The 26328-nt window shown below is 42.5% G+C and overlaps 1 protein-coding gene across 6 annotated transcripts in view; it reads right to left on the reverse strand.

Moving 5' to 3' along the window:
- Positions 1–287: 287 nt before the first annotated feature.
- The window catches only part of FTO (FTO alpha-ketoglutarate dependent dioxygenase), a 1516554-nt gene continuing 1490513 nt past the window's right edge, over positions 288–26328 (reverse strand). For 5 of the 6 annotated variants that reach the window (XM_069216312.1, XM_069216308.1, XM_069216311.1 and 2 more), the window contains one exon: positions 288–1374. In XM_069216312.1, coding sequence (XP_069072413.1) covers positions 1236–1374 — 139 coding nt within the window. In that variant the 3' untranslated portion in view covers positions 288–1235. The remainder of the gene's footprint in view (positions 1375–26328) is intronic. The other variant, XR_011199794.1, reaches the window with a different exon arrangement.

Raw genomic sequence — 26328 nt, forward strand, 5'->3', positions numbered from 1 at the left:
TATCTTGAAGTTACAGTAACCTGAAGGAAATAATACCTTTTTTTTGCACCAGAAAGTTTTATATTTTACTAATATGTGCTTTAAGGCCAGCCCTATTGCTTTTACCAATGCTTTTTTCATTTGACAGCAGAACTCGTCCCAATTATCAGCTAGTGTGTTGCTTGGTTATGCTCCTGCAATTCACCAAGTCTGAGAACACGAAAACATTTCGGCATCCAAACTTTATCTCCAGGAGTGTACAGAGGTTCTTCAATAGATTCATAAAGCAGCCATAAATAATTTAATTTTTCAGCATATTTTATTAGAAAATAGACCAGAAACAAATTGAGTTTGTCAAGGGATCCTGTTTTTCTACATGAAAGGCCAGGATTAAAATGCATCGAATCATGCAAAATAGAAGGCGGCTGCTGTGCTCAATGCAGGCAGCAAAGCACGTACAGGGGTCTAATTCTGCACTCAATGTCCTATAGAACTCAGGGTGCATCATGCCAAGGGCTCGTGTGCAGGTACCGACCTTTCTACCACACGCTAATGCTTACACAGTTAGGGTTCACCTTTGACAGGACCACTGTGGAATTATTGCGATCATTGGATGGTATACTGAAAGAGGAGAGAAATTACAATCACAATAAAACATGTTTCTCACAAACTACGTCCAAATTAAAACCAAAGGAATAAAAACAAAATGTCCCACCCGTTTTATCTACCCCCCAGAGTTATTTTGCATTCAGGCGGAGTAAAGTGCACATTATGATGGAAAAGCTCCTCCAATGTAGCTACCCCTATGGGTACAAATTTAGAAAGAGTGTGTGACAGCTTCTCCATTTGCCTGTTAAAGCAAAATGCACTGATGCACCTAAAGCATCACCTGGATGGAACTACACTACCCAGAGTACCTGTTTGCGCCCGTGCTGAGAAATGCAGGTACTGTCCCTTTCAAATGAAAGAAGTGCAGACAATCAGTGCCTGGCAGTACCTACCCACTTAAAGCACCGATTGATCTTAAACATTCGAACAAGTTCTCGGTAGACCAAATTCGTGAACACCGAGGGGCACACACAGGGGACACGATAAAATAAAAAATATGATACACAGCGGGCTTTTGGAAAAAGTAGGTACCTATAGACTACATAAAACGCCCAGGAAAGAAACAAGCCCTAAAACAGAAAATCATGTTTCTGAAAATGCTCTTATTAGCATTATAAATGCCAATTACATGTTTCCATGGGCATCCATTACATTAGGTGTTCAAGTTCTGAAATGACTGAATCCAAGTCAAATGGCAGCGGCATGCTGGCATCATCTTCCGTCCAATTGGGGTGGCACAGAGGCTTCTGGTCGGCTGGTAAATTTCTGGCTATTTGAGACCGGCACCTAAAAGGAATTAAAATGAAAAATTACTCGAGATAAATGATCTTCCTTGTATACATTATCGTTGTTATGACATACATTTAGGTACTCGTCCACTGTACTGCACAAAATGATTTTGGGGGGGGGGGGCGCTGTGGAAGGAGCGGTTGCAGAACGAAAAGATGCTGGGATTCCCAAGGGAGTCTCCAATTATAAATATAAATGATAAATTATGTATTAACTACTTATGAGGATATGCTACTGGGAGCAGGAGCTTTTTGAGCAGCTGTTTTTTATGTGTTGTAACCCTTTTGTGGTTAGTTTTGTGTGCAAACCCTCCATTAGGCACACATTCACAAATATGAGACAAACTGCATATTCCACAGACTGTCAGGTGCCGAGTGTTTTTCATGCTAACCTCTTTGCTGTGAGGAGAAGGGAGGGGCGGGGAGGGATTTCCTAGAAAGTCAATCATAATATAAAATTCAGTTACTGAAGCTTTTATGGTGAATTATTTTTTCATTATCTTCAGGGGTACTTAAGGCATGTGATTAAGCCATTATCAGATTTAAATGTTTGTGGGATTTCAACATATTACTAGATTATTGAGAGAGATTCAACTGAATTTGCTGAATTAGGGTCCAGGGATAGATTAAGCAATATTACAGGAGCAGAACTGCTTTTGCAGCGTCCAGAGATTTACATGACTATCTCCCTGCGTAGCAGAAAGACACAGTCAAGAGAGACTTTTAAAGGTGCATGCAAATAAAGATTAATAACTGCTACCTTTGCTAAGACAGTGCATTACAGCAAACTGAGAGAGAATAGTGGCTTTGATTAAATAACAATGTCAAAATGATGTTTCTTTTATTAAAAGGATTTCTTATCCAAATCAATAAAGTTTAATTATTCTAGAGCTGGAAATAACGCATTAACGTAGAAGTAGTAATGCCCTACAGAAAAGAGAGCGAGGCTACTTAGCAGTCTAACAGGATAGCATTAAAACAATTGGTAGAGGAAAATGAAAGAGGCAGACATTCCTACCAGGCATGGCAAAATAACATGACTGCAGTATTTTTCTATTTTTTTTTTATCTGATGCATGTTGCAGAGGATTGCATATAATTATTACCCAATTGTCTCTCCATTAGTGGATCTGCCAGATTATGTAATATCCTTAGCTACACCTTTTGCAGTTGTGGGTTTCTATACAAAAACCAAATGCACTGTTGGACTCGTAGTTTTAATTCATTTCAGTTGAGCCAAATGGACTTAAGTATGAGATCGAATTGTTCCTTCAAATAAAGCATATGGCTGCATTTGTACCCCGTACAACATGAAGTAGTCTATCAACCTTACATACAGAATGGAAGACTGATTTTGCCTCATTGGACTCGAATTTATTATATATGATCTTTCCACCTCGTACATATTCAAATGATGTATGTCAAATGGTAGGTTACTACAAGGCTTCCAACCACACTTGTGGCTAAAGCACAATCACACAAGAATACAACACACAGACAGAACATCACACTTAGGTCCCATACAACACAGATTTGACCTATATTGGACATGCAGACATGGTACGCCACAAAACATCTGAGAAGAGGGAGCACACAGCCTCTTATCCCAGTGCAGTTCACCCCATTGCATCCTGGTAAATGCAGTACGCTTACTTCAAAGTTGCTGAAGTTTTTCACCAAAGTTAACGCAGGTAGTGTTGTTATCTCTAGACATGTGTATCTGGGTTTAGCACTTCATCAGTAAAGAGCAGAAGTAGTAGAGCAGAAAAAAGTCCTCTGGGGTTGCTGTTTGCTGCCCAAGCCTTCACAGGTCACAGTACCACTCCACAAGCACACACGTGCATCCCAGGTGAGCTTGCCAGCTCATTGGCTTAAGAAAGTCTTTTAGACAAAGAGGGGAGTGAGCACACTGCCTCTCATCCCACTCTCTACTACTTGTGCTCCCTGCTGATAAAGGGCTAAACCCAGAAAAACGGGTCTAGAAATAACAGCACCATCTGCACCAACTTTGGTGAAAAACGACAGCAGCTTTGAAGTAAGAGTACTGCATTTACCAAGATGCAATTGGGTGAACTGTGCTGGGATGAGAGGCAGTGTGCTCCCCCTCAACCCTTGTGTTTAAAAGTCTTCCTTGAGCCAATGAGTTGAGCTAACCTGGGATGCACCTGCGTGCCTGTGGAGTGGCACTGTGACCTGTGAAGACTTGGGCAGCATTTCAGCAGCTCTAGATGGCTTTTCTCTACTGAAGAAGGGCTAAAACCAGAAACAGGTGCCTAGAGACAGCAGCACTATCTGCACTAACTTTGGTGAAAAACTACAGCAACTCTGAAGTAAGAGTACTGTATTTACGAGGATGATAAGGGGTGAACTGTGCTGCGATGAGAGGCAGTGTGCTCCCCCCCACCTTGAGCCACAAAACATACACAGTCAGACCATGTTGACAATTTAAGGAATACATTTGCAAAGGGTATAACCCTTCTGGCCACACCTCCTGACACCATAATAACACAGCAAAAGCGTATTGGATAGAATACACACTAGCACAGGAACAGAAAAGATTACCTAACCATATTATTACAGGGCGGCCTAAACCACAGTCTGCACTGCGAACCCAAGGACCTTAAGAAAGGCCACCCAGACAGTTCTACGGGCCATACTAGTTGCCGATTGTGGGCTATATGAATACAATATGACATAAAACAATTAATTGAGACACCTCAGCAGGAAGAGAGATCAACCATAAGCATGGGTCATAGGCAATCCCAGTAGATAAGTATCACATGCTCAAAGCATTTGGAGACAAACATCCAACAAAAAGTAATGTCAATGCATCAAAATGTTAGTGGGTGTATGAAGATTATGTGATCTACTGAGCAAAGACCTCATACAATCTCTGAGTAGGTGTTACTTGCTCCTAATTCTTTATGTAACCCCTACTCACAGAAAAGAAGCGTTGTAAAACCAGGCTTCAGGTCTCCGGCCTTAGAACTAGAACATAAGGGGCCAACTGTATGATGTGCTGTTTCACTCAAAAAGCCTTTAAAGTGATATGTGGCATGCTTTGCATGTGCAAAAACGTAAATCACAATGTACAACTTGGCATTGGAAGTTGCACGTAGTTTGTGACTCACAATGCCCAAGAAGCACAAAATAGAGATATAAAGAGTGCATGGGGCCTCATTTTCTCAACTATTCAAATGCACTTTGTCGAGCAAAAGGGTCCTTCTTCCAGCTTCCATGTTGGTGTAGCCCAAAATATTGCTGTATTACCCAACTATCACCAAATACTGTCCATACCAAAAAGCCTGGCCTTTTGGCTTATCCTATGCTTGTTTTTAATGTTGTGTCTGCCCCGTTAAGAGACAGAGGCTGATATAATGGTATTTTACAAATGTGGAGCTGGAGGTCTGCTGTCTGTTGCAGACATTCAGTCCTCGATTAGCACGAAATTATAGAGGATTTCTACAAATTCTTGGGAATGGCTTTTTTGTGTTGGGCGAAGTTAGCATGTGGCACAGCGCAAAAAATGATTCAGTCACATCATGGATGCTGTGCAAAAACGGAGTCTGACATTCAACTTTTCTTCTTCATATCCCAGCCCGATCAAGCTTTCCCGTTTAGTCAAATTATGCAATCCTGAGAAGATCACTTAATTTCTCTCTCTCCCAGGCACCTGACATCTATCATCTATCTGGGTGACTAGGTAGCTGTATCTGTCAAACGTGAAAGCACTTAGAAACAAGCATTAGAAAAGCCATAGGTCTGCTTTAACCACCTTTTCCAGCCTTTTGGATGTGTCAATGCTTGTTATGTCATAGTATTTGCTCAATTTGATTTTTTGGGGCAGCTCATAGTTCCTCATCAATCAAGCAAAAAACGGCTAAAAGCAAAAATAGTCCCAAAAAGCTATTGTAGTAACTGACACTGGAGGGAACCACTATGTGTGTGGGATGAGAGAAAAATGTTATCACCCACTGTGAAGTAAACCAGTAACAGCAGTCGGTTGATCCACAGCCCCATGCTAACTGCTGTGAGGAGAGAAAAATGCAAGTGTCACGATAGCACATGAATAGATGAAGAGGTTTGCCTGGAAGCCTCTAACTGTATCTTGTACATAAATTTAGCAAAATTAAAGGGTCTTGGCTAACACAAGACCTATATAAAGATTAGGCAAGGCTAGATCCTGGTTGATGTCTGTAGTGCCAAAATGTCTTCTATGTTGCTTTTCTAACGGATTGTGAAGTAGAAACATAATGCATATATTATTGACCTGACCAAGAATGGCGTGGTAATCCGGCGGTGTTGGAAACCCCAGAAAGATGAGTGGTTCTATCCACCAACCACTGCTAGAAACGTTATTTGAGGTTTAATTAGTAAGATGTTGCAGAGTTCTCCTGAATCGGCCCAGATGATGTAAGTGACTATGGTTGACTAATATTGCCACCTAAAATCTGTATGTGATCAAACTGCCCTATTATTGGTCGTGCTAATGATGTCAGAGATACAAAAATTCAGAAACGCTGCCAGGAATTATACTATAGGATCATTTGCTGAGAGTACCTTGCCAAGAATCTGAGAGATGATAAGCCCTTCATGAGCTCTGGAGTCATCCTGATGTGAAATCTCGTTTTGTGATGTTGTCATTGCCTTCTTGGATCAAGGTAAAGTTCTCCCTAAGTTTAAGAAAATGCACCTACTATTACAGCTCAAGACCCCTCAGGATCAATCGATCTCTCCGACTTCAGACTGATCAAGAGGAAAATGTGGTTATAATGCAGCTTCAACCACTCGCTTGAAGATTATATTTTGAATGCCTTTTTAGCAGGTTATAGAAGTGGGTGAGGGGAGTACCCACAATTTTGAGACCCCCATTCTTTAACTCAGCAGAACGCTCACAATTCAATGAATCGGACATAGTGTTACACCTCAATTTCATGAGGCAATGTGTCTGTGATGTAAGGCACCTCCCAATATATAAAGAAATATTAGAAATATAGTCAAGTAAGTGAACCCACACTATAATTCAGGTCTACATGAGCAGAATAGTTTTTTAAAAATACAGTACAGAATAACTGTCATGAAGGCTCTCAGTGAATACGGGATTACAGAGAAGTGCAAAGACAAAAATATGTTAAATCGCAAGTGGGCAGCAAAATCAAGAGAGAAAAGGACAGCATCCCTTGCAACATTCAAGAAAGCTCTGGCTCGCTCCCTGGCTGCAGAATCATCATGGTGTGATCAAATGTGGTACATTCTCAGCAAATCAGAGCACATTGTTATTAAACATGATATTTTCTTAGGGCCTAGGCACTATTCCACTACATGAATATTGATTCTGACCGTTTTATGCTAATGCCATCCAGAAATATTGGAACAAACTAGATACATGGGCAACAGCAAGGTATTATGAATGAAGATGGTACAATGAGCTTAGGGATGGAACTTGAAGTAAATTTCCACTTTTGTGACTTCGTGGGGAACGATTGATCGAGCATATCATGAATAATGACAATAAAAATTAACAAACATGATTATGCTCCAATGTGTGTTGCAGAAATAACTAACAATGAAAGGTGCAGAGGAAGAGAAAACAGAGACATCCATTTTGAACAATAGGGCTGCTAGGCCCAAATTGGTGCCTATTTAAAAAGGGTCAGGATAACACATTTCTACAAGTCATAGGGAAGGGGTTTTAAAGACAACAGAAGTATATCAGTGTATTTCAAGTGCAAACCAACAACATTCTGCAATAATAATACACAAAAACATAAATTGTATTTATATAGCACTTACTACCCCTGACAAGGCATTGAATTGCTTTGTCGTGAGTTGCAAACTACTCCAGAGTCCAAGGTTAGTGGTTAATAGTTCGTAGATTAGTTATATAATTCCACAAAATCTTTAACACAGGCATGGGAGAAGCACTGGATAGTTTATAATCCCAGCACATAATTATCTCAGAAGAGAGACAGAGCAGGAGATGTTATAACCTTGGAAAGATAGGTTGTTTCAACAGCCTTTGATATCTGTGAGCATATTCTTATCTACGGCATTGCCTGTATCAATTCCTCTCTACATTTAAATCTCCCTTTCTCTCTTTGGTATGAAGTGTTACACAGGGTTATGTTTTATTGTGGATGTTTTTAGTGTGCATCTTTCAATAACAGCATTCATTAGCGCTTATGGCATATCATGTCATGACCATGGAAATGATATAGTTATTCACTGACACCTCATAATCAGTTACCACACATAACATGTATACTGTATGTCATGCCTGTTGCCGTAAGGTACCAAATGGGTAACACCCCCTGAAATTGAATCAGTCGAGAATGGTGAATTTCATCACAGGAGACAAACTCTTTGTGGGCTCCATGCTTAAGACCACCAGTTTCTTTGAGCAGACTGTCTAACAGCATCAACCGAGTTTAAAAAAATGTAGGTATCATGAGTGATCCAGATCAATCTGTGGTCCCGCAAGACAAAGATTACCATAGCAGGGTTATTTAAAATCTGGAAATCTTCCCTTTCACTTAAACATTACCGGAGTTTTTCGGCTGCACTTGCCTTACTCTTATCTACTTAGGAATATGGTAGTGATACCTATCAGGGCCTTACAAAGTACTTGATTCAACATCCTCATACTACAGAACACTGCTTCCAGACTTCTATCATGCCTTTCAATGGCTGTTGGTCAAGAAGTGAACACAACATAATTTGCTGTGTATTGCATACAGCGGTTTTGACAATGGTGAAGCCTACTTACTTCACCAGAGGTTCCCTCTCCTGCCTCTCTTATTCTTCAGTTCTTTATGTTGCTTATAGTCGTGGGTCACAGAGGCCCTTACACGGTGCAGAGAGTTAGAGGTTTGGGTGGCTCACCAATGGAACATGGGCTGTCACTTACTTCATACCAGTGAGGTCCCGGCCCTTTCAGAAGGTAATTGATGACGTGGTGTTCGATATGTAAAACCCCTTATGACACGCTATAACTACTCCAATGGAAAAAAATTTAAAATACAGTATGGCATTGTGATAAAGGCCTGCAGTTAATATTTCCTTGCTTCTCCTCTTGCAACTACATTTGAATGGAGTACTTTTTTAGACGGAGTAAAACTTCCTTATAACAGATCTTACACATTTATGCAGAATCCATCCTTCCCTTTCTAAAAAAATGTAGCTCTTTCTATCATCTTTCTTTAAATAATTTCGGCACCTCCCTCGTGTGGCACACAAATACTCCCTATTCACTACATGATACATACATTCACAGTTTCAATGGATGTGAGGGGGGATAAAATGCTAGGACTGTAACAGAGTAATTTTTTTCCTGTAGGTAATCGACCCATCACCTGTTTGTCCCATTTCTACGTCACAGTCCTTACACTTTTAGTATGTACTAAAGTAATGTCTGATCTTCACTGATGTTCTGCAACTATGTATATAAATTCAAACATAAGCAACTCATATTACTACCACACTGATTTTAGAAATAATCAATATTTTTAAACACCCCAAAACAGAAAATGTTGGGGGCTCACTGCTGTCCACTTGAAGCTGATAATGCCAGATTATGTTAGGGAGTGGACATCAAACTGAACTGAAGTACCTCAAACGGCCGTCATTTAAACATCCTAAGCCTCAAGCTGCAGTCACTGAAGTGGAAAGACATTATACCCACAGAGGACGATTGAAACCAAAAACACTACTTTCAAGGAAATTGATGATCCAGTGGCTCAGCGTTACCACTTCTGATCCCTAATGAGTTGGGCTATATGTAACAAACTTTGAGCTACTGCTTTAAAGATCTTCTTTAAAGCACCCACATAATTTCTGTTCTTTCCGTAGTACTAGATGCCTACTAAATTCCATCTGAAACAAAGGGCATGATGCAAAACGGGAGAGTGGACAGAGAATGCGGGATGCCACGAGGGGGAAAAATAGGGCTGAGGCTTTGGGGTATAGTGCTGGATTGATGATCGTGTGACACCTTCAGCCAGTCCTGGCTTTCCATTCACCACCATACTTCATTCCGGAACATGTAGATTTTTTTTTTTTACATTGTAAGTTGGGTCTGAAAATACCAAAATGCAAAGTGTTGCTGGATAAAATCCATGGTTGCTGAAGAATGCAAGCATTTCATAAGATCAGTTGGCTGCTGTGAATTACATGTTAGAAAGTGGATTTGTTCATTTCCAATACTGTAACTGCTTGATCCACATGTGGAACCAAATATAAGCTCTGTACACCTATTTTAAGGAAGTGCACTTTTCATTGACATCATACTTGTAACACAAAGCAATATATTATTATTTTTTAATAGCATACAGAGAATATGCTTTTATTAAGCTTCACTAAAAGGCATGACAGCGATAGCAGAAGCAGCAGGGTAAGCTTTTCTAACACAATAGAAGCAGATTGAATAATGGGAGGGTGAGTGTTTGTCTGTGTGAGTGTAACAGAAAAAAGATGTGTGCAAGAGATATAGTGAGAATGAATGTGTGTGAAACTGAGGGGCATATTTGCAAGCCCCTAGCGTCATTGGAACGTCACTTTTTGTGATGCTCTGGTGGCGCTGTGCACTGCGCCGTATTTACAAGGTGGCATTAGGCTACTTTTTTGGCTTAAAGCCAACTTGTAAATACGGCCCCTTCACACGCAGCACTTTGCATGGATGGGGCCTACAATGGGTGTTGCTGTGGGCGTTCCACAGCAACACTCATTGCATTTTGACGCAGCCCCAGATTTACAAGAAATCGTAAACCTGTGGCAGCACCAAAATCTAACTCTACCCCAGGGATTGTGTTAGCATGGCACAACGAGGAAATTTGTTTTCATTTCTCATTGTTTTTTGCTCTTTAAATGTGTATTGCATTCTGCAGCATACATAGAAAGAGTAAATCGCCACTGGAGATTGTTTTTGTGCAGGAAGATGTCCTTCCGTTGTTCTTAGCATATGGGGTGGTTTCCTAGCAAAATGTTAGAACCGATATTTGAGGTAATTCTTCTCATGAGATTTCCTGTACTCATTTTATAGGGGGTGTCAATGGCAAAATGCTGACCCTTGTATACCGGAGGGAATTTTCACAGGTACCCATGACTACGGCTTAAGTATTCATGGAAAATTTCTGGCACTGTCATATTGTATACACTCCCTGACATAAGGGGCTCACTCATGAAAAATAACCTATGAATAGAAATATGGGTCTACAGTGTAGTTAATGCACACTGTGAGAAAGTCAAGATGCTTTAGAACCATTATTATCCACTATTACCACATAGTAAAGAGGTCTTCCCATTGCAGACTGCCACATCATTATGTTTTTTTAGGTGATTGAACTCCCTTCAGGGTCCAATAGGAGTATGACAGGCACTGTTTCTCAATGGCAGCACACGCCTTCTGTCCAATCAAATATTGTACTCAAGATAACCAACATGTGGGCAGAGACAAAGCCCTTCCCTTAGGTGTGCTTTTTAAATCTTTTTCTGTTTATTTCATATGGTCAGGTGACTGTTGTGATGTACATCCAAACCTAAAAAAGTAAAACTGTGAATTTCAGAAGTTCTGAAACACATATCTTAACTAAGGTAGTTTTCAAAAAACAAAAGCGCATCACACCTCTATACAAATATTTTAACTTTTCCAGAGTGCATCAGACCTCTATACAAGTATTTTAACTTTTCCAGAGCGCATCACACCTCTATACAAGTATTTTAACTTTTCCAGAGCGCATCAGACCTCTATACAAGTATTTTAACTTTTCCAGATCGCATCACACCTCTATACAACTATCTTAACTTTTCCAGACTGATGCATGAAGTTATGTCAATGGTTGTAAAGAATTAGAAATTATCAAGAAGCAGTGCAGTAGTTTATTGCACTCTGCTTTATTCAAAATCTCATTGTTTTCAATCATTGCCAATAATCTTGAACAGTTTCTATCTGCACCAGTTCTGCCTCTGATTCATTGAAATCATCGCAAGTGGATGACAGTGACTATAAGGAACTAGGTAGCGCACAGTTGTCCTTTTGGAATATGTATCCTTTCTACCGGACCATATTCATGCAACATTATATTTTTCCTACATTAATATGGGCTCACTTATAGTTTGTTCACTCCGTGCATGTTTAGTGGACTTCATTAAATGTGTTACTGCATGGATACTAAACTGATGCATATTTGTGCCTCAGTGAGTAATCATTTAACTAAATATATATTCTTTCCAATAACTGCCCATGTCTGTGCAGCACATGCCTACAGAAATAGCCATTGCTCAAACTTTATATAGTAAGCATTATGGATGTTTAATTTTCTTTTCTTCTGAAGAACAACCCAGGAGTAGGTAGGAGGAAAACCTGACTGGAGCCAGAAACACCATTAGACCAGATGCCTTTCTTGCTTCAGAGTAACCTGCTCTGTGTCCTGGAAAGCTGACTTGCAGCCTGAAGAGAAGACCGTGGTCAAGAGACCTTAACATGAGGCAGGAGATCTAGACAGGGAGAGCTGAAAATGTTGTCAGGAGCCTGAACCCCGGCATTTTCAAATGCAGTAAAAGCTGAATACCAAGACTGCCTAGACGTAATTCCACTGTGTGCCACTTTCATCCACCACGGGCACTCCCTGCACTTTTTCTCACTCCTGCAGGTTATTTTTCATCTTTGCTTTCTTCCTTGGTCACGATTTCGCCATCTTTCTCATTCTCCTGTTTCACTATTGGGTTTTTCTCTCTCTTGTTCTGTAACAAAGACTGATGGGGAAAAATATGTGTGGGACCCTAAAACTGAGTGTCATGGGCTCCACCTTTATCTACTGGCTCAAATTGAAACCTGCCGTTAAGCCTAATGTTTGCTTCTATACATAAGGAAAGCCTTACCCATGAATATTTTACAACATTTTATTGGGTAAACTAAAATTGTACCTTCAAGACCATTTTTCTGGACCTGCAATGAGTTGAAGTCTAGGAACAGTGTCAAATCTACAAAATGTATTTTGTTATACTATCAGGTTTGTCCAATTTGTTTAAACTGCATCATTTGTCTCTTCGATTTCCACCTATGATGGCTATGACGTTATCTCCAAACCCATTTCTGGAAATGCTTGACCTGACTCATTGCTGTGAGCAGGGCTGGCTTTAGGGTTGCGCACCTACCGCTGACTTTGGTGGGAGGCACTGTGTTTAAAAACAATTTTTGGTTTAAAAGCACATCAACTTCCTTGTGCATACAGCATTTTTTAGGCACCAATAAAAATGTCAAGATAACTCTGGTGAGTAATGTTCCTACTGGTGAGAGATCGGAATTTTGTCTAGTGGCAGTTTAGATTCATCATAAAGTAGTGCAGAGGGTTAATGTGCCTGCTGCAAAGAGGGTGTACTTGTAGGTCACAGAACTATGAGTAGTGCTATGAAAAAATAAATGCACGTCAGAGAGAAGCTATGGAGAGATGAGGTGCACTGTTGGAGAGTGGTAGTGAGGGAATCCATGGAGGAGGTGATCATGGGAAGGGGGTGCAAAAAAGACTAACAATGGGCACCACCACTGCTAGAATAGGCCCTGGCTGGGAGTGTTAGCCCCACCCCCAAAGTTCAGTTCTAGTTATGCCCCTGCTTCTGGTACAGCTTCACTTGCATGAGAAGTTGTTTTAAGTGCAGCATCAGAATATCCACCTCCAAGGTTGCCTACTGCACCAGTGTGAGAATGTACTTCGGGGATGCACAACATGTAGTGTATGGTGCAATATGTCTGACTAGCTGATAGAATCTTTTGCATCCCTGATTCTCCTACAACTAACCCTCCCTCAGCTTGATATAGTACTTCCAAACAGCATGGTTTGCAATATTGTGGACAGCGAAGAAACGTACATGTAAGTGTGAAGGAGACAAGATAAGCGTATGCAAATCTAATCTAGATGAGAAATGCCAATGTAATGGAAATAAAAGAAGGATAGGGAGGTCCATGCTAATGGAAATAAAAGAAGGATGGGTAGGTAGATGCTAAAAGTCCCCTTTAACAGGAGACACTCAATGGAGCACCATAGCTCAGAATGTATGCTGAAAAAGCAAGACTTCAATTCACCGCCCACCAGAACCATCATACCCCCTTAACAGTGGCAGTGAGATGGAGACCGATGACGAGGATACAATCTTATTTCTAGTCGTGAGCACTAAAGAGATCAAGGGCGGTCGCATCCAGGTCTCCTCTCTGAGACACAAACACTTCTCCGCTGACCGATGTCTCCTCTGGGAAGTTAATAATGGCGGCCGGCACCCTTGGGGAATAACAGGCCTCCGCGTTCCACCCATGTTGCAGTGTGTTTAATTGCCGCTGCAACATCCTGTGCACTCAATGCATCGTTCATTACACTTCAAGGACAGTATTAACACACAGCATCCCAATATATCTTAGGCTGCGCACATCAGCCCCTGATAATAGCATCTGTTAACATGCACTAAGTACTATAATGTAGCACATCACTTCATAAATAATAAGATTAGCCGACCTCGGGGCCCTATGAAGAGTAATGTGTTTAACTGTTCTCATTACTTATTTAAAACAAGAGCTAAAGAGCGGGAGCTACGACTGACAATCCTCTTAGCATAAATATTAAACTGTTTGCGTTAATAAGCTGCACGGTAGAGAAACAGTCAAGGGTGTGTTTTGCATTCAGCTTTTATGCAGAGGTGATTGCAGCGAGTGCAGCTGAGGGTGGTGGTTGGGGGGGGGGGGACTCTTACCTCACTGCGCTCACGTACTGCAGACGTCCTCGGAATAAAAATGGAGGCGGACAGGGACGTTGTTATGCGCTGCTCGAGGGCTGAGCTAAGAGCAGCCTGATTCCTAATGAGTGAAGTTCTTCTTGGGGGTCCAGGAGACGTGACTTCTCAAAAATGTCTAGATAAACCCCACCTGGATTGTTGGGGCTGGTAAATGGTTCAGCCAGTAGGCGGCCATATGCATCCAAGGTGTTCTGAAGTCACAATCTCATCCCCTCTATAAAGAGATGCAGTGCTTAATGTGTAAATAAAAAACGTGGCGGTTCCAAAAGCCCTCCTCTTATGCTGCAATTGAATGTGCGAACACGGATTACTGAAGCAGCGTAATTCTGAAGCCATCTCGGGCCTCTTCAATCCATTTACAGCCACTCCCTGCCCCATCAGCCAACTCTTGCAGCTTTCTGCTCTCTCCCGTTGTGACGCTTTTTCGTTTTACTCCTCCTCCGTCTTTCCCATATGTGTCTGTTGCTCGCAGTAAAGACTTGAGGCACAAAAAAAAAAGTGCCGGTGCCCATCACCGGGAACAACCAGCACAAATTAAGCACTGAAGAGATGATTTCTTTTAACTGCACTACCTGTTGCAGGTTCCCTAAGAAATCTTCTGAAAAGAAAAAAAAAACTAATGGGTTGAATGTTTGAATTAAACTCCGTATCTGGTATTTAGTCTGAGATGCTTTACTGCCCATTCTTTTTTTCATTTGTTTGCTCACTGTGCCATGACAGAGAGGGACCAACTCTATGCACATCAGTCTCCTTCCTGCTCCAGCGGGAACAATTCAACCTGAACTTCCAGGCCACTGAATGGCAGCCAGGGCAATCCTAGACCAGAGTCTGCCTTCTTAGGTCTTATCGTGCGCACCTTTAATCAAACAGCAAAGATAACACTAGACATGGATATTTGTTGCTTTTGGTCTCATAGTAAAAACAAGCAGTGATGGTTGGAATGCTCACATTAATCTCCGTCTCCGGTTACTACTATGGTCTTAATTTCAGCCGATTTATATTTAGGTCTCGAATACAGGCAGCTTTAGCTGTCTGTTGAAACCTTTTTTTCCAAAACCTTCCCTAAATCAAAATAGGATTGCAATGTTGTCTATCACAAGTCTTTGATTTTAATGTGGTGGCTTTCCACCTTATTCCTGTGTTTTCCTACCAAACAGCATTTCGTTCTCACGGTGTTCTGATTGGATGAGTTGTATTCTTCCGCGGCTAAATTTAGGGGGCTCTTTTTTTCTTTCCTTTTAGCTGTCCGTGACAATGCATGTTGTTGCATGTTTCTCCTGCATCCCTGACCCCAACTCTGTTTCTGCTTTTTCATTTTCATGTAAACGCCACCGATCCCTCTTTTCCGATTTAATTGTCCAGCACCCATGTGCGGTCTCTATTTTATTTTACTCTCCCTTGCTCCCTGCTGTGTGTGGAGAAAAATAATAATATATATATATATATATTTATATATATATCAGTCGCAAAATGCTTCTGATCATTCGTTATCGTGTTTGCGATCCTGTGCAGATTTGTTTTTACTTTTAAACTACGGTTATAGAATTACCTTCAACCATGTTTGTAAACACGAAAAAATGTCATTGGAACATCAACATGCATGCATACTAATTGAAGGCTATCTTGAAATTGCTCTTCTTTCATACAAAACTCAATCCTAGTTGCTTGACCAAGTGTCCTCTTGCATGCATCATGACCTACTGGTAGCCATTATGGCATTAGCTGATGCCAATTTATGTTTTTTGCTGTTTTGTTTGGGCCTGTAAGACTTTTATTATTGGAGGAGCTATACATCATAAAATGGTCACATGTTTAAAGGGCTTGAAAGTTTAGTGATTGACTCCATGCACCAAGAAACTATGTATAACATACCCTCGCTGTAATGTGGGTGTTTGGTCACATCGATGCCTGGATATCAACATCGTGATGTTTTTCAGTAGCCAAGTTTCCAGTTACATATTTTTGATGCAGATCACCTGCGCCGGTGGAGGGTCTTCTGAAGCTCTGCCAGGAGTTACAACGATTCCGAGTATGTCTGCTAAAAAAATCGAGCTAGTGCTGCGTTCTTCCACACAGTCTACATCTCACATTCTTGATGTCAGCATTGTTTCTGTCACTGCACTGGGCACTCTGATGCAGCAAATCACTTTTAAAAAATGTTGAAAGTAAAATTCAGCGTCCCGAAAATACACTCATGTTTTTCGTTATCTGATTTGACTCCTCAGTAAACTAAAACAGGACTTGGTCAGGTAATGTGGAAAAAGAGCTGGCGATTGCAGTAACTATAGGACATCGATGGCTGTGGGCAGGGAAGGACAACAGTAGAAGACTATAAAGTGGCAGAGAAGGACACGATGATGCAGGTGGGCAGGGAAAGAGTACAGCAAAAACTGGAAAATGGCAGGAAACACCACATTGATGCTGGTGGGCAGGGAAGGAGTACACCAAAAGCTGGAAGATGGCAGAAAACAACACACTGATACAGGTGGGCAGGGAAGGAGTACAGTAAACGTCGGAAGATGGCAGGACACAACACACGGATGCTGGTGGGCAGGGAAGGAGTGCAGCAAAAACTGGAAGATGGCAGGAAACAGCACATTGATGCTGGTGGGCAGAGAAGGAGTACACCAAAAGCTGGAAGTTGGCAGGAAACAACACACTGATGCAGGTGGGCAGGGAAGGAGTATAGTAAATGCCGGAAGATGGCAGGACACAACACACTGATGCTGGTGGGCAGGGAAGGAGTGCAGCAAAAACTGGAAGATGGCAGGAAACAGCACATTGATGCTGGTGGGCAGGGAAGGAGTACACCAAAAGCTGGAAGTTGGCAGGAAACAACACACTGACGCAGGTGGGCAGGGAAGGAGTACAGTAGATGCTGGAGGAGGGCAGTATACAACACACTGATGCACGTGGGCAGGGCAGGAGTACAGTAAAAGCTGGAAGATAGCAGGACACAACACATTGATGCAGGTGGGTAGGGAAGGAGTACACCAAAAGCCGGAAGAGGGCAGGACACAACACATTGATGCAGGTGGACAGGGAAGGAGTACGGTGGCTGGAGTAGATAATAACAGCAATGAAAGTGGGTGGAAAAGGGTTAAAGGCATGTAGGAAGGCAGGAAAGGAGTCAAGTGATGTGAGGAGGTGGAGAAAGAGAAAACTGACTACAAGTGGAAGAGTCAGGAAGATGTAGTAGAAGGAAGGGGAAAAGTCCGGTATGGGGAAGGAAAGGATGGAAGTGAAGCGGGCGGGAGATGTGAGGAATAAGCGACTGGGGATGGGTACAAAGGTCTCTCCTGTGTCAACAATGGGAAATGCAGGGAATATCTTGACATACGACAGGGATGGCCAAGAAGAAAAGAGGGTCTCTACTGATTCCCCCCAGTGAAAACAATGAAGGTTAGGCACAATTGACACATGGGTAGATATGAGAATTAGACATCACTTACATTGCAACAGAAATCAGACACAGTTTGAACCTAATGAATCACCACAGTCCAGGCAATGATTTATTGCAAAACCACACAATGTGGGGAGTGACTGCTCAGATTTCTACCACCCTGATTGATTCTACACAGAGACCAACCCACTCACAGAGTTGGTCATCCCCTCCCTGGTAGCACCAGCCAATGACATGCTCAGAGGCTTTAGTCTATCTAGCATGGTTAGCGCCGAGCACTCAGCCGACCTTAAAGCAATTCATGGAACACCCCTGGGTTTAGTTTCTAGATTAAAACTTATTCAATCCTTTTATGTAAAACTGACTACTATCAGAGTCCATGTGGAAAGAAAATACTTGTAAGTGACCAGCTTGAAAGTCATCTCAATGTCGCAATGGCCGACTTTACCTCAAATTATATTTCAGGAATTCAGTGATCCCCGACATGGAAAGTTGATGTCCCAGCAACTGAAGATGCCACAACAAGACTTTAAACTCCTGTTTAATCTTCCCTGGTACTGTTCAGCACTAATGAATGCATGGGGTATACTAAAAAGTAGTTTCTCTTGAATGTTTACTACTGAAAGAAGTACAAATATATAAACTGTCTTCCCCATGTAGCCACACTTCATACATGGAGTTTGCCGCAGCAGTGAACGCTGCCACATATTGTCCAAGCAAGGTTACTTTACAGGCTTGAGAGGTGGCCACTAGTTCAGGAGAAAGGGTGATACTTCCCATGACTATATAACACCTGTTCATTCAGATAATAAAAGGCAGACAAGTGTAATAGTGGAAATTCACAATATTTCCGTTCAAATGGCAAAACCTTTGGATACAGTTAAGAACAGGGGGCCTAGACAGACTTGATTTTCTAGCTTTTTGCCATTATCTTAAGCCTTCATCTCCCTGGCAGTGTCTGTGTTCATGGAGTTCTTCTCAAGCCCCTGCACACCTTTCGACCAATATCCTCTGAGAACCGATTGCAGACCTTTTTTATTAACAAAACACTGTATAATTTGCAAAAGTCTTTTTCCTGTGTCTATTAAATGGATGCATTAGTAACTTGTTGGTTTTCCATTCAAGTTAACATAACTTGTGTAGATGTCATCACCACAAGTATATATATAGAAAATGTCACTTACCCAGTGTACATCTGTTCGTGGCATGAGACGCTGCAGATTCACATGCTGTGCATTATCCTGCCATCTAGTGTTGGGCTCGGAGTGTTACAAGTTGTTTTTCTTCGAAGAAGTCTTTTCGAGTCACGAGACCGAGGGACTCCTCCCCTTTCGGCTCCATTGCGCATGGGCGTCGACTCCATCTTAGATTGTTTTTCCCGCAGAGGGTGAGGTAGGAGTTGTGTATATAGTAAAGGTGCCCATGCAATGGAGTAAGTATGTATGTACATAATGTGTGTAAAAAATGATATATATATTTACAAATTTACAAATGTACAAGTTTTATCAACATATAATATATATATAATTATCATCAACTTAAACGGCTACTGGTTCCCGGGGAGGCGGGAGGGCGCATGTGAATCTGCAGCGTCTCATGCCACGAACAGATGTACACTGGGTAAGTGACATTTTCCGTCCGATGGCATGTGTAGCTGCAGATACACATGCTGTGCATAGACTAGTAAGCAGTTATCTCCCCAAAAGCGGTGGTTTAGCCTGTAGGAGTTGAAGTTGTTTGGAATAATGTTCGTAATACTGCCTGTCCTACTGTGGCTTGTTGTGTTGTTAACACATCCACACAGTAATGTTTTGTGAATGTATGAGGCGTAGACCATGTGGCTGCCTTACAGATTTCTGTCATAGGTATATTTCCTAGAAAGGCCATTGTGGCGCCTTTCTTTCTAGTGGAGGGTGCCTTCGGTGTAATAGGCAGGTCTCTCTTTGCTTTAACATAGCAGGTTTGAATACATTTAACTATCCATCTGGCAATGCCTTGTTTGGATATTGTATTTCCTGCATGAGGTTTTTGGAAGGCTACAAACAATTGTTTTGTTTTGCGAAATTGTTTTGTTCTATCAATGTAATACATTAGTGCCCTTTTGATGTCTAATGTATGTAATGCCCTTTCGGCTACCGAGTCTGGTTGTGGAAAAAAGACTGGGAGTTCCACAGTTTGATTTAGGTGGAACGGTGATATAACTTTTGGTAAAAATTTGGGATATGTGCGTAGAACCACTTTATGTTTGTGTATTTGTATAAAGGTTCTTGTATAGTAAATGCTTGTATTTCACTTACTCTTCTAAGAGATGCAATAGCTATTAGGAAGGCTACTTTCCAGGTTAAGTATTGCATCTCACAAGAGTGCATGGGTTCAAATGGTGGACCCATGAGTCGTGTTAATACAATATTGCGGTTCCATGAGGGAACTGGTGGTGTTCTTGGAGGTATGATTCTCTTTAGACCCTCCATAAATGCTTTTATGACCGGAATTCTAAAGAGTGATGTTGAATGTGTAATCTGCAGATAGGCAGATATTGCTCTGAGATGTATTTTAATGGACGAAAAAGCTAGCTTTGATTTTTGTAAGTGTAATAAGTAGCTTACAATGTTTTTTGTGGACGCATGTAGTGGTTGAATTTGATTATTATGGAAGTAATAAACAAATCTTTTCCATTTATTTGCGTAACAATGTCTTGTAGTAGGTTTCCTAGCTTGTTTAATGACCTCCATACATTCTTGTGTAAGGTCTAAATGTCCAAATTCTAAGACTTCAGGAGCCAAATTGCTAGATTGAGCGATGCTGGATTCGGGTGTCTGATCTGTTGTTTGTGTTGAGTTAACAGATCTGGTCTGTTTGGTAGTTTGATATGAGGTACTACTGACAGATCTAGTAGTATTGTGTACCATGGTTGGCGAGCCCAAGTTGGTGCTACTAGTATTAGTTTGAGTTTGTTTTGACTCAATTTGTTTACTAGATACGGAAGGAGTGGGAGAGGGGGAAAAGCGTAAGCAAACATCCCTGACCAACTCATCCATAACGCATTGCCCTTGGAGTGAGGGTGTGGGTACATGGACGCGAAGTTTTGGCATTTTGCGTTTTCTTTTGTTGCGAATAGGTCTATTCGTGGTGTTCCCCAGTTTTGAAAGTAAGTTTGTAGTATCTGGGGATGAATTTCCCATTCGTGGATTTGTTGGTGATCTCGACTGAGATTGTCGGCTAACTGGTTTTGAATTCCTGGGATGTACTGTGCTATTAGGTGAATGTGATTGTGAATCGCCCAATGCCAAATCTTTTGTGCTAAGAGACACAGCTGTGATGAGTGTGTCCCTCCCTGTTTGTTTATGTAATACATTGTTGTCATGTTGTCTGTTTTGACAAGAATGTGTTTGTGGGCTATTAACGGTTGAAATGCTTTCAATGCTAGAAACACTGCTAGTAGTTCTAGATGATTTGTATGAAGCTGGCTTTGTTGAGCGTCCCATTGTCCCTGTATGCTGTGCTGGTTGAGGTGTGCTCCCCACCCTACCATGGAAGCATCTGTGGTGATCACGTATTGAGGCACAGGGTCTTGGGATGGCCGCCCTTGGTTTAAATTTATAGGATTCCACCACTGAAGAGAGGAGTGTGTTTGGCGGTCTATCAACACTAGATCTTGAAGATGACCCTGTGCTTGTGTCCATTGTGTTGCTAGGCACTGTTGTAAGGGCCGCATGTGTAATCTTGCGTTTGGGACAATGGCTCTGCATGAAGACATCATGCCTAGAAGTTTCATCACAAACCTCACTTGATATTGTTGGTTTGGGTGCATGTTTAGTATTACATTTTGAAATGCTTGTACCCTTTTGGCAATCCCTTTTTGTGTGTTGATTGTTGCTCCTAAGTATTGTTGTATTTGACATGGTTGTAAATATGATTTTTGGTAGTTTATTGAGAACCCTAGCTTGTGAAGGGTTTCTATGACGATTTTGTGTGTTGAAGACACTGTTGCTGAGTGCTGGTTTTTATTAACCAATCGTCTAGGTTAGGGAATGCGTGTATGTGCTGTCTCCTGATATGTGCAGCTACTACCGCAAGGCATTTTGTGAATACTCTTGGTGCTGTTGTTATCCCGAACGGTAACACTTTGAATTGGTAATGTACGCCTTGGATTACAAACCTTAAGTATTTCCTGTGGGAAGGATGTATGGGTATGTGGAAGTAAGCATCCTTGAGATCCAATGTTGACATGTAGTCCTGTTGTTTGAGCAAGGGAATCACGTCTTGAAGTGTCACCATGTGAAAGTGACCTGATTTGATGTAAAGATTTAGTGTTCTGAGGTCTAAGATGGGTCTCAGTGTTTTGTCCTTTTTTGGAATTAGGAAATACAGGGAGTAAACACCTGTTCCTTTCTGATGGTTGGGTACTAGTTCTATTGCTTCTTTTTGTAACAACGCTTGGACTTCTAGTTGTAACAGATCTAAGTGCTGTTTGGACATGTTGTGTGCTTTTGGAGACACATTTGGTGGTAATTGTAGGAATTCTATGCAATAACCATGTTGGATAATGGCTAGGACCCATGAGTCCGTAGTTATGTGTTTCCAATTTTGGTAATAATCTGTGAGTCTCCCCCCCACTGGTGTTATGTGTTGGGGATTTGTGACGCTGGAGTCACTGTTTAGTTTGTGGGGTTTTTGGGCTTTGGAATTTCCCTCTTGTTTTAGGGAACTGTCCACCCCTATATTGTCCCCGAAAGCCTCCTCTTTGGTATTGGCCCTGGTATGTGGGTCTGGCCTGTGAGGTAGAAGGCTCTGTGCCCGAAACCCCCCTCTAAAGTGCGGCTTCCTAAAGGTGCCTCTGCTGTGTGGGGAGTAGAGCGCTCCCATGGCTTTGGCCGTGTCAGTGTCTTTCTTTAGCTTGTCTATAGCTGTATCCACTTCCGGCCCAAACAATTGTTGTCCATTAAAAGGCATATTCAGCACAGCCTGCTGGATCTCTGGCTTAAATCCGGAGGTGCGTAGCCATGCGTGTCTCCGAATGGTGACCGCTGTGTTTATTGTTCTGGCGGCTGTGTCTGTTGAGTCCATAGCCGATCTTTTTTGGTTGTTGGAGATACTTTGGCCCTCCTCCACAACCTGTTGGGCACGCTTCTGAAACTCTTTGGGAAGGTGTTCAATGAAATGTTGCATTTCGTCCCAATGTGCCCTGTCGTATCTTGCCAATAATGCCTGCGAATTGGCAATTCGCCATTGATTGGCTGCCTGTGCTGCCAACCTTTTCCCTGCAGCATCGAATTTTCGGCTTTCTTTGTCGGGTGGTGGTGCATCCCCAGAAGTCTGAGTTTGCCCTTTTCCGGGCTGCTCCTACTACCACTGAGTCAGGAGTTAGCTGTTGCGTAATGTACACAGGGTCCGTAGGGGGAGGTTTGTACTTCTTCTCCACCCTAGGTGTGATGGCTCTGCCTTTCACTGGGTCTTGAAACACCTGTTTAGCGTGTTTTAACATGTCTGGTAACATTGGCAAACTTTGGTATTGGCTATGTGTTGATGACAGGGTATTGAATAAGAAGTCATCCTCTATAGGTTCTGAATGCAGCGCTACGTTATGAAAGGAAGCTGCCTTGGAAACCACCTGCATGTAAGCAGTACTGTCTTCTGGTGGTGATGGTCTTGCCGGGTAGCAATTCGGACTATTATCAGATACTGGTGCATCGTACAGATCCCATGCATCTGGGTCATCTTGGCTCATCCCTGTGTGCGTTGGTGACTGCATCATTGGGGGTGTTGCAATTGGGGACAGTTGTGGTGAGTGCGGTGGCGATGGCTGTGGTGAAAAATGTGGTGGTGTTTTTTCTTTAGCCACCTTTGCTTTTGGCTGCGTTTCCGTTTCATGGAAAGCGAGTTTCCGCTTCATTTTAATTGGGGGAAGAGTTCTTATTTTCACTGTGTCCTTCTGTATATGGGGCCTCCTCTGTGTATGGTCTGGCTCTCCCATCTCTAGTTCTCGTCCAAACTTGTGGCCTTGTAGTTGTGAGGAAAGGCCTTGTTCTTCCGTATAGGAGCTTTGTTTCGGCTCCGAGGCTGGATGTTTCGGCACCGAAACCTTCTCAGCAGTCTTTTTCGGCTCCGAAGAAACCTTTTTAGCTTTCGGGGTGCCGACCTCTCTGTGGCGAGTTTGGTCGGAGCCGGTATCTCGGTGCCGGGTATATTCTGTGCCGGTATCTCGACCGGAGTCGGATGTCTTCGGCTGCTGTGTGCCCTTTTTCGGTGATGGTCACCGTGCTTGGTCACCGTGCTTACGGGTAAAGCCATGGCCTGTTGGCGGTGGCGTCCCCTGGGCTTTCATAATTTTCGAGTGGGTTTTGGCTGTGGCTGGTTTACTCACGATTTGCTGCCTCGCTGGCTGCTCACTCTCGGGCTTGTCCGAGTCTGAATCAGGAATGGAGAATGTCTCCTCTTCTTCGACGTCGGGGTGTCCAGCCGACGTCGACGCCATTTGAAGCCTTCGAGCTCTTCGGTCCCGTAGCGTCTTCTTCGACCGAAATGCCCGACAAGCCTCGCATGTATCTTCTTTGTGTTCGGGAGACAAACACAAATTACAGACCAAATGCTGGTCTGTATAAGGATACTTAGCGTGGCATTTGGGGCAGAAGCGGAATGGGATCCGTTCCATGAGCCTTGAAGACGCACACAGTCATGCCGACCAGGCCCCGCCGGGGAGTGGAAGCCCCAAAGGGCTGCCGGAGCTCTTCTTTTCTTCGGTGTCGATGTGCTATTACTAACCCGATACCGAACGCAAACAATACCGTCGAATTTTCCGATTGTTAACTAACTTTACCGAAACACGGAGCGAAGAGGAACACGTCCGAACCCGATGGCGGAAAGAAAACAATCTAAGATGGAGTCGACGCCCATGCGCAATGGAGCTGAAAGGGGAGGAGTCCCTCGGTCTCGTGACTCGAAAAGACTTCTTCAAAGAAAAACAACTTGTAACACTCCGAGCCCAACACTAGATGGCAGGATAATGCACAGCATGCGTATCTGCAGCTACACATGCCATCGAACATATATATATATATATATTTTTTTATATATATATATATATATATATATATATATATATATTTTAGCCGAAGGGCTGCTCTTACTGACAACATGTGCTGACAGAAACAGAAAGGCTAGCTGGCCTTCACAAACAGGGTGTCTAGAATCAGTGCACACTTAAGAGAATGCAGATGTCCCTCACAATGGCCAGCAAACAAAACGCCAAGCGTGTGTAGCGTTTTAAAAAAGTTGAATACAAGCAGTGAGGTGCCGACCCATTGTTTATAAAGATGTGAATGAGCATGCCATGGATACACGTCTAACCTTCTTTAGTCCTGCACATTTTAGAAGTTTTTTGCTAACATTAAAAATAATGTGGGACACATTTATAAATAAATAGCAATGCAACAGAACAAAAATTGCATAGTTCACACATTTCACACATAATTTAAAACAGATTCATGGGAATAGCAGATCCATTAAAAAGAACGAAGTAGATCCCTCATACTTTTCAAAGAGGAAGAGTCAGCCTGATCTCTACCGTTCAACAGTGTGATCAGTTTAAGGGCCAATTCAGTTAGAGGAAAATGTTTTGCCAGAAAGGCTCACTTGAAAAAAACAGCACAACCCCCAAAGCTGAGATTTCTTATCCACCAGCGGCTGCCGCAAATATCAAAGGGAGGGGTAGAGGGGACCACGGGGTGGGGACAAATAAAAAAAAAAAAAATTAAAAAGACTTACGGTTCCCCCGCCACGTCTCCTGCCACCTCGCTTGTCGCTCCTTTCCTGTTCTGGTGTCCCAGCATTCACTGGGACACCAGAACAGTCCCCCCAGCAATATCATGGCACTGCTTTCAAGGTAAAGGTAGCATGAGAAGTAGCATCAGGATTGGTCTGAATAGCTTGACTGCCGTTCCATCACAATGCTGGGGCCTGTGCAGTTTTTCCAGCCCGGCTATGTACACAGCCAGGCTGGAGAAACCTAAGTGTGCATGTGTGTTTGGCCGGCCTAAGACGGCTGGCAAAACACACATGCGCACTTAGTGCACTCCAATCCTCATTGCACCTCCCATGGCCCAGCCCCACCCCTCCCTTCACATGCTAGATGATCCAGCAGCAGAAAAATAAAACGATACTGAAGTATCATTTTATTGTACTACAGCTGGCTCTTAGCCAGGGGGGCAACGCTCCTCCACCATTGCGAGGAGCCGCCTCGGTTCTGATGTCTCTGAAATGTATTGTACCCAGTGGTGTAACAAAACTTGCGGTTGGCCCTGCTAAGTACCTGGAGTGGCCCCTCCCCCCATGTAATCACCCTTGCACAGTGTTTTGTGATGAGGGGGCCATCAGGTGTTCAGGGGCCTCCCGCAGCCCCCTTGCTATGCCACTGATAGTACCATTGCTTCTGTCCACGACGATGCTCAGAAGACCTTGACACAAAAGGATCTGTACACATTTTCCTTTTCCACACTATTTTTGACTTCGATATACAATGTAACACCTTCAAATTCTTAATAATTTAAATGTACAATTGGCATTAGGACTGAACTATTCAAAAACTAAAATCGTTGCACTGTTTTACCCCCATACAAAGCCAGCACGGCATAATTGACATATATGATATAATGGTTCAGGTCTTTTTTTCCAGTGTTGCACTTACAGTTTCGATGATTGGAGTGTCAGCTAAATACATTAGCGCCCACTAGTCATGATGCTAAAATTAACCACTTAAGCTAAAGTGAGCGTTAAT

This window comes from Pleurodeles waltl, chromosome 12 (assembly GCF_031143425.1).
Source record: "Pleurodeles waltl isolate 20211129_DDA chromosome 12, aPleWal1.hap1.20221129, whole genome shotgun sequence".
NCBI lineage: Eukaryota > Metazoa > Chordata > Amphibia > Caudata > Salamandridae > Pleurodeles > Pleurodeles waltl.